The following is a 17,246-nucleotide window of genomic DNA, read 5'->3' on the forward strand; positions in this document are numbered from 1 at the left end:
AGCCAATGGGAGCGTCGTTGGGTCTGTGCCGCGCCGCGCCGCGCCAGGCCGGGCCGCGCCGCGCCGCACCGGGGCCAGGTGAGGCGGCGGCGGGGCCGGTTCGGGGGGGGGCGCGCAGGGGCCGCGCCGCGCCCCGGCCGGGCCGGGCCGGGCCGGGCCGGGCCGGACGTTTGCGCGGGGACGCCGCGCCGCTGGAGCCGTGCGTGGCCCCGCCGCCACCTGCCCTCGGAACTCGGCCCGGCACGGGAACACGGGGCAAACTCGCTCTCGGGGCTGAGCTGGGGAACGTGAGCCTTGCTGGCTGCTTCTGGAGGCAGCAAACATATGCGCTATATTTATGTGTATGTGTGTATATACGTGTATGTATGTGTATTATATACATATATATGCATACGCATATTTTTTTTCCCCGGGGAGGGGTAGGGCTGCATTTCTGCCTCAGGCTGCAGGACGGTATTTCGTTTGTAACCATTGCTAGCAAATCCTAAACGGCAAACAGAATTTTATAAGCGTTCAAAACAACCTTTTCAATTATGGAAAAATGTGTGCACTGGCACAAGGCTTTTTTCCAGTGCTGTCTTGTGAAATCACAGACTGGAGTGTGTATAGATGTGTGTATATATATGTATATATATATCTTTTTTTCTAAAGCGTCTCTTTTCTCCCTGCCTGCCCCCCTTTGCCAGCTGCAAGGTGCACGCGTGGGGCCGGTCATGCGTGCGGACAGAGGAGGAAGCTGACCCGCTTTTGGAGGCGAGCGAGGCTCCGGTGCGTATGCGCGTGCGCCCGGCCCCCCTGAACCGGGGAGCGGCGCGTCCCCCTCAGCTGGTGGCCCCCACGTCCCGGGAGGGGACAGGGTGCAACCTAAATACAGGTGTCTCTGGGCATCCACGACGCAAGCTGCCCTGTCATCTTCGGGGTTTGCTGGCTCAGGTGCCCCAGGGCAGTGTTAGAAGCTATTAGCTATTTCTGCGCATGAGGCTTGAGCCAGACTTCAAAGTCTGCCTGGCCTGAGTACGTCAGCTGGGATGTGGTGGTTTTATGCTTCAGCTAGAAGCTGACTGCTGGCGGCAGTCAAGCTTGGCAAATAATCTTTCTGCTAGCGTGGTTTGACGTTCTTTGGGAGGGTCTAATTTAAGCTCTACCAGCAAAATGACACTTCTGTGGCTATTTGCTGTGCCTTTCTTATGGGACAAAAGAAAGTAATGTTAGTATAACTATGCTGATACTTCCTAAAAAGAAGAAAGAGGCCTCCAAATCTTGACAACTTCCTTTAGCATCTCATGTTTTGTTATTTTGGCACTCTTGAGCTGCAACTGAATGGCATTTGCAAGTCTTCTTTCCACTGTTTTGAAGGTGCGTTCTGAGTAGCTTGTCATTTTACCAGCATGCACTTTTTGGCCTTACCTACTGTGAAGAATCTGAAAGGCTAAATTGCCTTTTATTTTCCTTCTAATTTTGCCCCTACTACTTGGAACTTCTGAAACTTTTTTTTCTTTCTCTTTTTTATTTACTAACAGCGGCACAGAAAACATTAGACTGTCAATGTCTAGCTCTCTTCATCTAAATATAGCAAATGAAAACAGATTTTCTTCATCTAACTGCCATGAAAGAGAACAATATGTATAAGCAGGAGTTTAAACTCTTAAATGTGTTATTAAATATTCTGCTAACCTATAGCAGCTGTTCAGCACTGTACATTATACATTTGGTATTATTTATTATGGATTGAGTACAAAGCAAGGGATTTGGATCTGTTTGCAGCATGAGGATGTTGTAGCCTGATATTAAAAGGCAAACCAAGGCTAGAACCTAATGTTAGGTGAATTGTCCTAGCGTCATTGAAATCCATGAAGCTGATTTACCCCACTGAAGAAGGAGATCCTTTACATGAAAGACATCTGGGAAGAGAGAAATTGATACTTCCTGCTTTCTTACAGGCTTCACAGAACTGCTGGAAAGTGGGAGTTGTTGTATTCCCACCTCTACTGTTCAGTTACAAGAAATGGTTCATACTGTTCTGGCTTTTGGGCTCTTTCATTTTTGCCATATGGTTTTGAGTTTAATCTCTTGGCACTTGAAAATTTTACAATTTTGAATGAGTCCTAACAGCTTGAATCCATCCACAGAGGAAAAGAGGAAAATTGTGCCTGATCTCCTATGACTTACTGTGACCAGTTTGAAGACTGTGTAGCATGTGTTGTTTGTTTTTTTTGTTTACTGTATTCAGTAGACCATGTTCTGTAATCATCTGTGAATACAGGTACAGCATGAATTCCCCCTGCCCCCACAAGCTCCTCCTATCACTAGAGTTGTAAAGGAATTGTTTTTGTCCCAGCCCTTCCTGCCTTTCCTGAAATGTCTTGCCTCTTTCCAATCAACCTAGAAAAACGCATTGTTTATGTGCATTGACATATCTGGTGTCAAGCACAAAAGTAATTGAATCTAGGAAAGATTCCTTTGCTTTCTGTTGCGGGGTACACAGGCTCCTTGGAAGGCAGAAATCTTCTCCACAAGATCCCTTACCATAGTTTAACTAGCAAAGCAATAACAAAAAACAGTGCAGACTTAGAACACCTCTTTCTCAGTTGCATGGTGCTTCGTGGATCTGCTGTTTTATTCCTGTTTGGCCCTTGGCCCTCACAGCAGACTTTCTCTCTTTGCTTTGCTCAGCCTGAGAGGTGCTGTAAGTGCTGGCTGAGTAGCTGTGACAGTGATTGGGCTGGGCCTTTCCTCTCCTGAAGGAGAGATTGCTGTCTCCAGCATCCAAAACAGAGCAGTGTTGGTTCAAAGGGCAACTCTGATGACTAAATAGTGGCATTGGAAAATCTCTCTGCTGGAGCCTGTGGTGTGCCAGAGGGGAGGGTCAGTTTTCCTCCACAAGCCACTTTGACTCCCACTTTGATAAGGGCAGCGCTGCCATAGATGCTGCAACCTCAGGTAAGAATGGGCTGACTGTCTCAGAGTGGTGGGTCCCGCTGGCCTCAGCAGCCTCTACTGACTTGCTTCCTCTGCACTTGGGCTGTGGTTGCCTGGCAGTCTCTGCATCAGTGCAGCTTTGCTCTTGGTGTGACAGCATCCATGCCATGAATTGTGCCATTCTCAGTTACACTCATCTGTGGAGTGGGGAACAGATATCCTTATTTATCTGTATTAGGAGGTTGTTAATCCACCTTTCTCCCTTCACCAAATTAAAAGCTCACTTCACATAATAAAGATTATAAGCAGGATAGACACCTAGGAGGGCTAAAGCATCTCACCCAAGTGAGTGATTTCATGAATGCTTCATACCACTGTAAGGCTTTGACTCTATTGAATTGGGAAGGCCTAGTCCTCCCTTTCCTCATGTGGCACTGGCACTGTGGCTGGTCCAGTAGCCAGTCTGGGAGCCAGTTGTGCTGGAACCTGCCTCTGTGGAAACAAAGGAAAAGAAGTCTCTGCTGTCTTTTCAGAAGAACTACGTTGCTGATGAGTACCTGGGGTGGGTATAAGAGAGCCTGGAGGAAAGGGTGGTGGGACTGCATCTTTGACAGGAGTGCATGTTCAGATGAATTTAAGGCAGTTGTGAATACAACCCCTGATGAATTTGCTGAGGGGTGGTTGCCACAGGAACTCCTGTAAAATCCCTGCTGTGCTGGAGACTGCCTGTGTCAATACTCACTGAACCCAAAGCTTTATAAAGGGATGGAAAGACTGGTAAAGCCGTGCTCAGGTCTGCCTTTTGCTCAGAAGTATTTTTGCATCTCTGCCTTTGTTCATAGTCTTTTTGAGGGAGAATAACAGAAAATGTCCAGCTTAAAAACAGCTGTTTTACAATGTAAGATTTCTTTCCATGTAATTGTAGGGGTCAGTAATGAGTAATTTGTTCTTGCTGTCAGTTCAGCTCCTCCAGTGGGCACAACTAGGGTGTTAAAAGTAGGCTAATTGGTCCCTTCTGAGGTCCTCTGCAGTATTGCTGTTTCGCATAGAGGACCACTGAAATTGTCTGGCAGTTTCTCTCATTTTGGGAGCAAAAGTTCTTTAATACTTTGGTTAAGTTGTTAAAACCTAAATTTTAGTCTCAGACTTATCAGAGAATAAATCTTTGTCTTGTCTGGGCTCCAGCATGTGCAGAAGGTTTTGAGTTATTTAAATTCCATGGGTCACGATCTAGGTACTTACAATCCAATGGCATGCATAACTTAACCTGTTCATACTCCACTGATCCAGCAGTATGTCATGCTTGAATTACTTTACATTAAATATGTACCCACTTCTTTAAAGAAGGACTAAATCCTATAATTGAAACAGAATCTAGGCTTTCAACTGTGATTTATGAATCCCTACATGCTCAGTCAGAAGAATGTTAAGCATCCAGAGTATGGAAATTTCTGGCTCTCTAGGAAGTAAGCACAAAAATGCAGGTGTCAGGAGGCTCACTCACTGAGAATACAGTAGCCCTCGCTTGAGAATTGGCCCTGTCCCCCGTAACTGTATTGTTTTTAATCATAGAAAGAGGAACATAATGGTAAGAAAAGGCTTGAAGAGAAGGCAAGAGAGGAGCAGATGTCTGAAAAATGTCTCGTTTGCACAGGTTGAGTTTACCTTCTGAATTTTTTTGAAGGTGCCAAATGTGTTCAGAAGGTTGTGGAAGAAAGGGAAATCTCCCATTCCCTCTTACTTGTTCTGAAACTGAAGTGAATTTCAGTTTTATCAGTGAAAAGTAGGAATCTCCTGCAGATCTTTGAAGTATCCACTCTGAACACTCAAGTTGGCTGGCAGACAGCATAGATTACGAGTTGGACCATGAACACAGAATTTGGGTTTAAGTGACTATGTCCAAGTCACATGGCTTCTTCAGCTTCCTTTTCTGAGTCAGACGTGTTTCCTGAGATACTCAAAGATCCTGAGAGGAAAAGAAAAATTGTGTAAAATACTGCAGAGAGTAGGAGATGATGTAGATATTACAGCTTTTCCATGCCTTAAAGGTCTGCTTTTGCTTATGGGTAGGTGGCTGAGAATCAGAAGGTGCCTGAATTGTCTTTAATAACTCAACTGTTTTGTTTAGTGGAATTAATAAATGCTAACATGAATTCAAATATTACCTATCTTCACAGTTTCTTGTAATCCTGGCTTTAAGGTTATTTTGAATTAGCCAAGACAGTGTACCTCCTGTCTCCAGTGACTAAAAAGAAAAGCTGTTCCTCTCTTCTCCACTGTGCCCCTGCTTTGTTTGCTTTCAGATGCAGCAGGATGTGCAAAGAGGCCAAAAAATTCTAGCCCCTGCTATTAAAGTCCAAATTGTTTTGTTCTTCCTCACAAGGCAACACAGGGAGATTTAAAAAAAGGGAGGGGGGAGGAGATGGTTAATCTAAGGGGATAGGTCTTCCCGTTTGTACACAAATCTCTTGCTGTGCACTGTGGGTAAAGAGAGGAACTGCTTATGAAATTCATCTGGTTCATAAGCAGTCAGAGAAAGGCAACGTGTAACTCCTGCCTATTAACTTGTGCAAAGCTGAAGCTTCAGGTTAGCAATAAACTGCTGCTGCCTGCTGATGCTTTCTGCTGTGCTGTGTAAGAGCCGAGCTCTGTCTGCTGTCTAGCCAACAGCTAGCATTTGAGGTGAAGCATTGTTTGGCCCATGCAAATCAAATGCTCTCTAAGCTCTGAGAAGCCTCCTGTGTGAAAGTCAAGGTGTGCTAATGTGGGAGGAAAAGCCCAGAGGCAGCAATTGTGGAAGCTGTGACAAAGAAAAACTGTTAGATTGATCAGGTCCAATTGGTTCAGCACTGCATTCTGCTGTTCTCCCAGACTGCAAAGACAACAGTGACTTTAATTGAATGGGTTGTCATGCCTGGAGTGACAGCAGGCTAAACCTGTTGAAGAGATGCAGTTATGCAGCCTGCTATAGGATTCCAGCTCAAGTTGCACCTCCTCTTCAGACTTCCAGTTATGTTTGTGCTGCAGTGTTCACTGTTTCCTTTCCTTCTACTTGTCTCCTCAGGCTTGAGCAGTGCTTGGCTGTGCACCTCCTGAGTGCTCCTTGGAAAAGCAATGATGATCGCATTCATGAACAACTCTGACAGCGAGGAGGAGCCCTGCAATGAGAGAACATCTCTGATGTCTGCAGAGAGCCCTGCAGTACCCTCCTACCAGGAGGGCCTGCAAGCCTCAGAAGCAGGGGAAGCACAGACACATAGGGTAGGTCTGCATCCTTTTCAGGGCCTGAAGAAATACGATGATAGATGCTGTCACCCCTGAATCCCTCCCAGCAGACTGGCTCCTAGGACTGGCTTTGACTAGTGTTGTTCCTGTAGTGTTACTGTCTCAGCCAGCAGCAGTATTGCCTGTTCCTTTATGCTCCACTGTGATTTTTTCCCCTTCTTATGTCTATATATGCTCCTCCACTTTCCCCCTTTTTTGGTGAAGATGCAGGCTTTTAACTAAAACCCAATGCACATATGACTCTTTCAGGATATCTTTTCAGTCTTCTTGTTTTGCCATAAACCCTTTGTCTACTCTGATCAAATGCAACAAACCTTAGACAGAATCTTGTCCTACTTCCAGTGAAGCAGCTTGGATCTGCTGCCGCAACCATGGTGTGCTTGCCTTACTGAACTGGTCACTCTTATGCCACTTCAGATTTATTCTGTCCTATTTCTGCTCACCTCACCCTTTATGGGCGTGAATCCATCTGTATGTATGCACTGGATAGACCCTCAGATACTCATGCTTTTGATTTAAAAACTCTATTGCAGCCTGTTTGTAATACAATTACAATGTAATTGTATTGTTCAGTTTGATACCTTCCTATAGGAAGAAGTTGGAATGCTGCAGCAGCCCGCGGCAGCCCCTTGAAATATGACTGAATGGAGCTCTGAACAGAAAGAAAAGAGGATCATCTTACATCTTTGCAAACTTTTCTTTTCAGAAAAGGCGAACAGGTAGCAGCCATAGCCCTAGCAATGCTGCTGATGGGAATATGCCTGGCTCGAGTGTTCCAGTGAGAGAGAGCGCCTTGGAAAATGAAGAGGAGGAACTGACTCTGAAATATGGAGCAAAGCATGTAATCATGCTCTTTGTGCCTGTCACCCTTTGTATGATTGTTGTCGTCGCCACCATAAAGTCAGTGCGCTTCTATACGGAGAAAAACGGGCAGCTGTAAGTGGGGTCTTCAAAACAGCCTCTGAGTACGCGGGATCCCTAGCGTTACACATACATTGCAAGCACGTGTGCTATGTACACAGAGGGCTTCCTTGACAGGTCAGGAGAATCTTTATACAACTAAAGTTATCTGTGCAAACACACAAAAGATCTTGCCAAAGTACATACCCTAAGTTCATCTGTGTGAGTTTTTCCGTACCTGTGTTATACTTATTCATTAGCACTGTCATTTAGGCACCTTAAGCAAAGCCCGTGAGTAGAGTTATAATGAAGTTGCTCCATATTGCAGCGTAAAAGGCCCAGGCTGAGTTCCCAGTCTGTTCACCTGCTAGCTGCAGCAATCAGGGAACAGCATGCTCATTTGGATGAGTGAGAAAACTGTCATTTCCTGATGACATTTCTGTTTCCTAAACACTCATGGTGTGGATACATAATTCCATCTGGCTCTTGCTGACCATGCCTGAAAACATTCTTGGGGCTGTAAGAGGGGCACTTCACAGTGAAGGTGGAGAAACAAGGATTGTGGTCCCGTGGACTGAACCAAAGTAAATAAAATTTGTGGCATGAGTGAGAAGAGATAAAAAAAGGACTCTTACCACGCAGGGAAAGGGAGGACAGCACCTGTGATGTACCCTTGGCATTATTGTGAAGAGGGTCCAGAAATGTGCAATAACAGTTACAAGACTTAGTCATTTACAGTTGGGAGTCTGTTTGTTTGTTTTGTTTAAAGCTTGGCAAGCCACAGCTGCTCTGTAGTAATGTGCTGTGGTTAAAGACCACTAATTGTTAGTTGATAATTAACTGGAGCCAGACCCCTTCGAAGGCTATATATCATGCTTGCTGTCATGTGACTGTTCAGTTACACTTCCCTTTCTTTTCTACATACAGAGATCCATTTTATCTTGGGGTGATCTGTTATAAGAGGATAGATGTGTACTTTACCTGGATTTTACTTTATACTACAGGATCTACACACCTTTCAGTGAGGATACCCCATCTGTGGGCCAGCGTCTCTTGAACTCAGTGTTGAATACCATCATAATGATCAGTGTCATTGTCGTAATGACCGTGTTCCTAGTTCTGCTCTATAAATACCGCTGCTACAAGGTAAAGTGTTCATGCCAAAGCCAGCACATGGCCTTTTCCACGTGCTGTGTTGTTAACCTTCAAGTGGCGCTTGTGCATCAGTGAGAGGTACAGGCACTGCATTGGCTAGTCCATGTTTTAGTCATAGCAAGAATCTCATTGTGCAGAAGTCTTTGCCAGCAGTGGTAGAGCTATGCTCCAGGATGTGCTTTGCTATTGTGTTGTAACTAAGGGTAGGCTCTTAAAAACTAGGCCTGTTACTTTGTGTTAGTCAGATATGAATCTTCTCCATCTGACCAAAGAGTTTTGGGGTTTGTATTTAAGGACTGATTTGCACTATCAGTGCAAAAACCTTCTCTTAAATTTCGGATAGGTTTTGTGGGAGCCGGTATTATTGCTGCCTGAGGAGGCTCTGGTGGAATGGAAGAAGGCTTGGAGGAAGAAACACATTCAGCCCTGTGGCAGGCTGCCCAGGAAGTTATGTGAGGTGTTTGAGTGCCAGGCATTGCTGACTTCTAAACTTGACCCTGAGATGGATTTTCTGAGCTGCCTTGGGCAAACCTCTTCGCTTCCCTGCCAAGCAGAAAGGATATGCTTACCTGTCAGAAGTGGGAGGCAGTATAGATACCCATGGAAGCGGGTAGGGAAGAGATTCCCCCCCCCCCCAAAAAAAAAAAAAGCGCCTACCAACAGCTAGACTATAAAATAGCATGATGGGAACTGTGAGCAACTGGCTATCTGCCCCCCCCCCCCCCCCCCACCGCTTTCCTGCAGTGAGGAAAGCAGGGTATTTGGAAACTGGAGAAGTGAAGAGGGAAAGACAATAGTGAACGCTTTCATAGTGTATGCAGTACTGCAACATGATGGGGGGAGAAGGGAGAGAACAGGCAGCCCCTTTGATCACTGTCTCTTCTTGCCCTTGATAGTTCATTCATGGCTGGCTGATCCTGTCCTCTTTGATGCTGCTCTTCCTTTTCACCTACATATATCTTGGGTAAGTGAAAATGTTGCAGGTATCATGGCAGTTCAGAACTTCCTCGCTTCTTTATTTTTTAAAAAAATCTCCAATTTAAACAAAGAACAGAATGTCACTCCCCTTCTCCAGAGGTTTAAAATTTGTTAGAATGAGATAGCTTATTTATATAGAATATGAGATCATTAACAGTTAATCCCTGATTTTTATAGTGCCTGCAAAAATCACTGGGAGATGATACTTTGAGCATTAAGTGAACTACCTGAGCCTTGTGATACAGAGGCCTCAAGTCACTGACAATGAGTCTCTGGAGTTGTTAGTATAAACTGCCTGCCTCCTGAGATACGTCCTCAGTGGTCTCCAAAAAGGGTGACGTGTGAAACTGCTGAAACTGCTGGACTAGATGGAGGTTCCCAAAACATGCTGTTCATGTGTCTCCAGGCTCTGAGAACCAGGTGCAAGGGAACTTTGTGTGGAGCTGGTTCTCTTATTTGTTCTGCCTTACCCTCAGACTGCATCTCTTCAAGCTCATTCCCCTAACAATAAACTCAAATGAAACCAAGCCTTTAACTTGGTGATACTTGTTATAATTGTTCTCTTTGCGTTTAATATTGACCATCATGATTCTGGTGTGATGACTCTTATAAAACTTCTTTACTAAAGACTATCTTGTAGCCATAGTCCTATATTCAGCTAAATGTTGAAATCCAGCCCACTTGAACCCTTGGAATCAGTTGGAATCAAAAGGCAGTGTGGTCGTTGTCTATGCACATAGTACATATATCCCCTGCAGAGGGGAACAGAGTGCTAAGAGCAGCAATTAGCTGCAAGGGAGGTGAGCAGTTAATGATGGTACAGATTGGATGTAATGAAGGTGCTTTTTGCTCATAAGAGTCACTTCTGTCCTGCATCCTCCTGGTGTTGTAGGAGTCTTGTCTGTTTAAGGAGAGCTAGTAAGATGTTTTGCTTGTCTGTTGCTTTTATTGCTCAGTTGAATTTCCCTGTTGTATTCCAGGGAGGTGCTGAAGACTTATAACGTGGCCATGGATTACCCAACTCTGATTTTAGTCATCTGGAATTTTGGGGCTGTTGGAATGATTTGCATCCACTGGAAAGGTCCCTTGCAGCTCCAGCAAGCATATCTCATTATGATCAGTGCCCTAATGGCACTGGTTTTCATTAAATATCTACCTGAGTGGTCAGCATGGGTCATTCTAGGTGCCATCTCTATCTATGGTAAGTCTGGGTTGTGACGCTCAGGGTATGGCTTATGAGCAGGTTACTCTGAGGCAAGCTCGTGGTTATGTACGTCATTCAAATGCCTTCATGGGGCTAACAACTTTGGAAAGAGGGCAGATGGCATATAAGTTGACTTGCTGGCTTGTCTTTTGGTAACTTGTTCATGTAACGATTGTACTTGTGCCAGATTTTTTCTTCCTCATACCATGTCTTTTCTTCCTCAAAGTGGAACACTGAGTCAGGGAATCTAACTGCATGGTAGGGGTAGTTAGATATGAGCAGTAGTAACTTGGTAGTCCTGCAGGATTCAGTTACTGGTTATCAGGAGATTGTGGATTTAGGTCTGAGTTAAAAGTTTCAAGAGAACCTGCAGAACAAGAGGTGGCTGAGAGGTAACGTTTCAGATTGGTGAGGAGCTCTGTCAGAGAGAGAGGGCAGGCAGAGTGGAGCTGTACCAAAGACTTGGTCTGTGTGGAAAATAGAGTCAGTGTATGTAGCAACAGTTTGTGGAACATGAACAAAGTACCTCCAGTCCTCTTCTAATTCAATTGTATACTTCTCTGTAATGCTGCCACCTACTTTCAAAGAAATCATGTGGTGTTCTCAAGGGGCTTTTTATAGGATTAACCCAATGAAAATTCTTGGTATCACATTAAGCCTTAGAGATGACATTTAAGTGAAAAACATCCTCAGAGACTAACAACCAGTTATACAAAGTGGTTAAACCTGTCATTTGGGAAATCATCCAGTTGATATTGATAGATGTCATTTTAAGGGGGGAGTAGTTTTTTAAAGATGGAGAATAAATATGAATAGTAGTTCGAGATAAGATTGCCAGGCCCTTTCTTCTTTGCAGATCTGATGGCTGTTCTCTGTCCCAAGGGGCCACTAAGAATGCTGGTAGAAACTGCACAGGAGAGAAATGAACCCATTTTTCCTGCACTGATATATTCTTGTGAGTAAAATTAGAAGCTTAATGTTTTAAACCAGATTAAACTTGCAACCTGTTTCTGTGTCACAGCAAGGAACACTATTTTATTTACTTGCTCTCAAACTGATGAATGTTTTATGTCCTGCTACAGAAAATTTGTATGCCTTGGTTTTCACTTAGAATTTTGTTAACTCTAATTAGCTGAACCACTTTCCAGACTTGACTAGTAAAGATGAAATGCTCAAAAGGAGGTTTATTGTTTTGTGATGGCAGTGCAGAACATGCTTATTTGTTCTGTTCTGCATATAAAAACCTATGTGAGATGGACAGTAGGGTTTGCAGAGTTATAGGATGCACCCCAATATACATTTCTCTTGTGCGTACATTTTATAGACACACTTTTAAGTGTGTGATAAGACTCCATTCTTCCTGCAACGCTCTTTCTCTGTGCACTGTATGGATGGTGCTATTCAGAAAATATTTGCTTTGTTGTGGCTGCTGGCTTTATAAAGGGGCTCTATTCAAGCACCCCTCTGCAAACAAAGGAGGTCATCTCTTTTCTAGCTTTCTTCTTTCTTCTCTATGCTGTTCACTGTGACAGTGTTGTTGTATGTTCCAGTCATATATTTAAGATAGTTGGAAGACAGGTGACTTAACTTAATGCTTATGTATATCTAGGTGCAAGTTTTGCATGGACATCAGTGACTTTTTCATTACATTGATTGTAAGATGAATGGGTATTACCAAATCTTGGATGCTCAGTCAAAGTTGCCTAAAACATAATTTAAGTATTTAATGATGTATAAATGCTCTTACATGTTCCAAATAGAGCTCCCAATGGCTTCAGCTGCCTTCCCTTTTACTGGGAATTCTGTTAGGCCAGGCAGTAGGCAATCTAGATGAAGTATCTTACATGATTTAGTTAATAAACTAGTGTTTCTCTGAAGAAGAAAAAAATGAGAAAATAATACTGAACAGGAAGTTTTTGTGCAGAATGCCAGTGTCTCCATTGCAAGACCACGTTCTGTGGCTACCTCTAGATCCAAAAACATTGCTGTGGCTGGGCAGGTAATGGAATAGCAGGTACTTTGTTTGTCTTGGCTTTCTTGTTTAGTTTTTTTTTTTTTTAATGAAAACATGAGAACGATGTGTACACTTAAATAAACGGCTGCCTTTAGTTCCTTTCACTGATCTCCAAATGGTCTGTGTGGATTTTCCTCCTTTTTTCTTTTTTAAAAAAATTAGGGATCCACCTGAAGAATAAACCTCAGGTCAACTTCCAGTTGTTGTTCAAAACAAAGTAGAAATAGCCGAGAGTGATAGATTGAGAGGAGGAATTAAAAAAAAAAAAAAAAAAAAGAGAGAGAGAGAGAAAGACACACAAGTGGCTCTCAAACAGCTCTTGCATATCACCCACTTGTATCTGCTTTATCTTTAGCAGAACATGAAAAGTATGTGTATAACTTAATCTCTGGTCAACTTTTGTAAGGTGTCAACTTTGTTTTTTGGAAAATGTTTTCTTTTAATAGAAGAGCCAGAAACAAGGAAGAAAACAAAGGAGATAACCCCACACACAAAACAGGATCTTTTTCTTTTTTTTTTTTTTTTTTTTCTGTTCAGCCTACAGAGTAGACTGTACTGACTCTAACTACTTGTACTCTAAGACGTTCTCAAAAACTGAATGGATACACTGCCTTAATTCTCTCTTACTTTCTCTCTCTGCCTTCTAAGTGACTAGAGAACCCAACTAAGAGTGAGTGTTTTAAAAGCACTTAGGGATATGGGTTTATATTTGCAGGGATAGCTACATTCTTAACCTGTATTTTTATAAAGTCTGGAATGAAATGTTAGCTGTGTTTTACACAATTAACTGTTTTCTTCTAGCTGCTATGATGTGGACAGTTGGAATGGCAAAGCCAGACACAGCAGCAAGACGACCAAGTCAGCAGACGAGGGATACAGGTTTGTTTGCGTATCATGCTTCTGATCAAAGCAATGCCTCATGGAAATAATGTGTGTGTTTAAGAATCCATAATGAATGTGCCCTCCCCCCCTTTTTTAGTATTGTAAAGTTAGCTGCAGAACTCAGTGATCTTACCAAACCTGCTGCCTAGCCTGGCAGCAAAGATGATGGATGATGTAGTGAGCTGCAGCGTTCAGACTCCCTTTATTTTAAAAACAAACAGATAACAAACAAACAAACTCAAAATCCACAACCAAAAAAAAGTGCTGTCCAGCACATCATCAGGTGTACTGAGGTTACAGGTGGGATCAGGTTGCTGGGTTTTATATTTTTACCAGCTGGGGGTGGTTAATTACAACATAGGCTTGTAAACATAATGCTAAGAGATAAATAAGGTAGTGAACTTAATTCAGGCAACTGCTATGGAGCAGATACGCTTTTACCTAGCTGTAAGTGCAATTTAGCTTAGCCTGCCAAGGAAAACGAGTATCTTTTACATTTACCTTTGGGTAAAAGCATATGCTTGAGAAGTACCTAACAGTAGCTGACATACTCAGGGTTCGTATTCTAGTTAATCCTGTGATAATTTGTGTGCCTTTGCCTTTATCTTCTTCAAGTACAAGTTAAAATAAAACTGCAGTTGTGAAGGTGATTGAACAAAACCTGACTTGTGTTTGAAGGATTTCTCACTTGAAGGATTTGTCATTTGGTCCTCTTGCACTCTGGAGCTGACAGTACCTCTTTATGCTCAGTATCTATTTCAAGAAATAAATGTATGCTAAAGCTTGATAACTGAACATACTGCCAATGCTCAGGATAAAGCAGTTGACATACTAACTGCAGGGTCACAATCCTGCTTTGAAACAGGCACAGAAAAGAAGCAACCTACAAATGTGCCTGTGGAAGTTCTGTGTGATCCAGACGATAGTCTGATTGCATCTGCAGCAGTAGCATCCTGTCAGACTGACGTGGACTGGAAACTTCGTATCATCCCTTCTGAAAAAAACAGGAACTGTCACATAAAATAATGTATTACAAACTAGCTACTTCTAGAAAAAGGATAGCATGAGAACAAGAAAGATGAAAGGGATCTGTTAGATACATTACAAAAAAAGAAAAAAAGAAAAAAGGAGAAAGAAAAGAAAAAGAAATGTGTCCACTTACCTAAGTGTGAACACCCAGAGCTAATATCAGTGTGATTCAGAACAGAACTTTTCTTATAAACAGCACTCCTCTTAGTCATCCATTTTTGTAATGCTACTAGCTAGGGAATACCTGAGCACCTCCACCCCAAAGATGTAACAGCATGGCAGTGCAGTCTGCTGCAGAGTAAGCTTGCTTCACTTTACTTGTTCTGGTAGTCTGTGCAGACTGCAGATACCAGCATGTCTGACTGCTTGATCCCCTGCTTGGGAACTGAGGAAAGACTGCCTTTATCTTTAGTGACTGGTACAGCAATGCTTAATTCTGTGTATTTACTCACCTGTTGCAGTCATTGAACTCTTGAGTAGCTGCCAAAGAAGCTATGAATATGTAACCTTCTGAATTGTTTAAAATAATAATATACACTTTTTACTCAAACCTGCTAAATCTCTCTGCTGGAATTAGTCTTGGTAAACACCTTGGAGAGACAAGAGCCTACTCATTCCAGAGAAGCTTCATAAAAGTGTGGATTTCATGCATTAAAACAAGTTATGAATGTAGCTACCTTTTATGTTTCTTCTTTTTTTTTGTCCTTTCTTCTTGGTTTATTTATGTGGAACTAAGCTGAGGATGGGAGAGAGAACCACAGAAGCCCTTCACACTCAGACTCTGAAATTTCAGAGACAAGGAGTCCTGTTCCAACCCATCCAATCACTTCTTTAGAGGAGCTGGAGGAGGAGGAAAGTAAGGGAAACTTTTATATCATGTTTTTAGTGTCATCAGGTCAGACCCTGATATTTTTACGTAGTCATTTACACTTTGCTATCCATTTGGATCTATTTGCAATAAATTTGAAGAGCTGTGACCTTTCAAGCAAGCACAGTCTTGAATCTGACTGTAAATGACTTCTTGCTGCTGCAGTTCTGGATTGTGGTTCCTCTGACATATCCTGTCTACTTGGCCAGTTTAAGCAGTTCCTTCTTCCCCCCGCCTACTATTCCTTTCTATCCATGCACTTCCTCAGCTAGTACTGCTGTAGGACAACACAAGAAAGCACTTCAGGGAATGGAGCAGTGTGTGTGGTGTGTGTGTGGGGGGTTTCCTTCTTTTTCTTTCTTTAGAAAGAAAAAAGAAAAAGGGGGCTGTAAGTCTTAGTCTCTTCAGTAACCTGCTATCCTCTCTTATGTCATTGTGGGGTGCTAAGGATCCAAGTTAGTACCCAGGACTAGGAACCTTCACCTGAGAACAAGAGTAAGCAAGCAGGAAACAAAACAGAAAAAGGAGGAGAAGTAACACTTGTTTTCTTTTCTTTCCCTTCCACTTCTCTCAGGGGGTGTGAAGCTGGGCCTTGGAGACTTCATATTTTACAGTGTGCTTGTTGGGAAAGCAGCTGCCACAGCTAGTGGAGACTGGAATACTACACTGGCCTGTTTTGTAGCCATTCTCATAGTAAGTGAGCAATCTGAAAATTCTGTGTTGTATTCTGTTTAGCACTGCAGAGTTGCCAGAAGAACTAACAGCTGAGCACTGTGAAATCACTGCAGGTAACATGCTGAATATTCAGAAGAAATTGCCAGTACATTTCCTAGTCCTGGCTTTAAACAACTGCCAGAGCTGGGAGGGAGAATTTCGCAGAGCAGGGTCAAGTGCAGAAATGGTGGTAGTGAAACAGCCCCAGGGAAGACAGTTACAGCTGAGCTGTCAGTGTGTTTGCTTCAGTGCTAGAGATTGGGGACTTCTGTCAGCTACAAGAGCTAATACTAAGAACTGTTTTGACTAGCAACCATAGTCAGATGGCTAACTCCCTCTTGCTAAGGAGAACTGCTAGATAAGAGGATGCAGCCCTATCTTGTTCTGCTGCTGCAGCTGGAAAAAATAGGAAGGTAGGAGACTTAAAAATCCATAGATACTATCAGTAAAGGGAGATGACTATCACGCTGTAACTGCTCAAGGCTCAGTACTGCATGGTCTAACATCTGCATGCTGGTGAGCTTCAGCATAGGTAGAAAATAATGACTGGGAACTTGCTATTTACACTAGCATCATAAAAACAAACTAGGAGGGCAAGAGTAGCAGTTCTAGAAGGTAAAAGAAAATGAATTATTGTGTCCTTCTTGGACTTCTGTTTCTCTACTTGGATTCCAAAGGTAGAGAATGATAGTGACTTCCACTTGTGAAGACAGGATCAAGAAGCTGTTGCATGAGAAATTAGCTAATTTAAATGGAGTGCATTCACTGTAGCTTTCCTACCTCAGATCAGAGAAACATACAGAATAACCTACTTCCACATTCTGAGGTCTGGCACTGGGTCACTTTGCTGTAGGGAACACCCTGTTATCTGTCCATGAGACTGTATGTCCCATTTTCGTTCTTTCATGATGCTGTTAAAATTTGTTTTAGCTCCTTTTGCAATTTCACAGGTTCAGTTAGATCTTAATCAAACTTGCAATCCATAAGCAGTTAGAAGAAGCATCCTGTTTGCTCAGCCTTAGTTACTGACTGTTTTGGGGAGCCTAGTGTGAACATTGTCTTTGAAATTTAAATGCTGTGGAGGGGGCAAAAAGTATTCAGAGAGAATAAATCAGTGCTAAGTGCTCTTAATTATGCTGTCTACCCAAAATCTACAAAAGCTTTCATACTTACATTGATAAAACATATCTTAGCTTGCTTTACAGCTAAAAGCAGAATTTTCCTATAATAATGAGCAATTCAGTCAAAAGAACGAAAGAACAGAGTGGGATTTTGTTTGTTTGTTTTTGTTCTTTCCC

At 42.8% G+C, this 17,246-nt stretch overlaps 1 protein-coding gene and 1 long non-coding RNA gene across 4 annotated transcripts in view; one reads left to right on the forward strand and one right to left on the reverse strand.

The window, feature by feature from the left end:
- Positions 1 to 17,246, forward strand: part of PSEN2 (presenilin 2) — a 20,399-nt gene continuing 3,153 nt past the window's right edge. Inside the window, exons 1-11 of one of the 2 annotated variants that reach the window (XM_062571723.1) lie at positions 1 to 78; positions 687 to 768; positions 5,984 to 6,180; positions 6,911 to 7,140; positions 8,109 to 8,250; positions 9,156 to 9,223; positions 10,218 to 10,438; positions 11,298 to 11,396; positions 13,257 to 13,334; positions 15,103 to 15,222; positions 15,809 to 15,927. In XM_062571723.1, coding sequence (XP_062427707.1) covers positions 6,034 to 6,180; positions 6,911 to 7,140; positions 8,109 to 8,250; positions 9,156 to 9,223; positions 10,218 to 10,438; positions 11,298 to 11,396; positions 13,257 to 13,334; positions 15,103 to 15,222; positions 15,809 to 15,927 — 1,224 coding nt within the window. In that variant the 5' untranslated portion in view covers positions 1 to 78; positions 687 to 768; positions 5,984 to 6,033. Of the gene's footprint in view, positions 79 to 319; positions 342 to 686; positions 769 to 5,983; positions 6,181 to 6,910; positions 7,141 to 8,108; positions 8,251 to 9,155; positions 9,224 to 10,217; positions 10,439 to 11,297; positions 11,397 to 13,256; positions 13,335 to 15,102; positions 15,223 to 15,808; positions 15,928 to 17,246 lie in introns of those variants that run through there. The other variant, XM_062571725.1, reaches the window with a different exon arrangement.
- The window catches only part of LOC134138289 (uncharacterized), a 23,021-nt gene continuing 19,295 nt past the window's right edge, over positions 13,521 to 17,246 (reverse strand). For both annotated transcript variants that reach the window (XR_009957854.1, XR_009957853.1), the window contains one exon: positions 13,521 to 14,331. This is a non-coding gene — a long non-coding RNA (uncharacterized LOC134138289). The remainder of the gene's footprint in view (positions 14,332 to 17,246) is intronic.

This window comes from Rhea pennata, chromosome 3, assembly GCF_028389875.1.
Source record: "Rhea pennata isolate bPtePen1 chromosome 3, bPtePen1.pri, whole genome shotgun sequence".
Taxonomy (NCBI): Eukaryota; Metazoa; Chordata; class Aves; order Rheiformes; family Rheidae; genus Rhea; species Rhea pennata.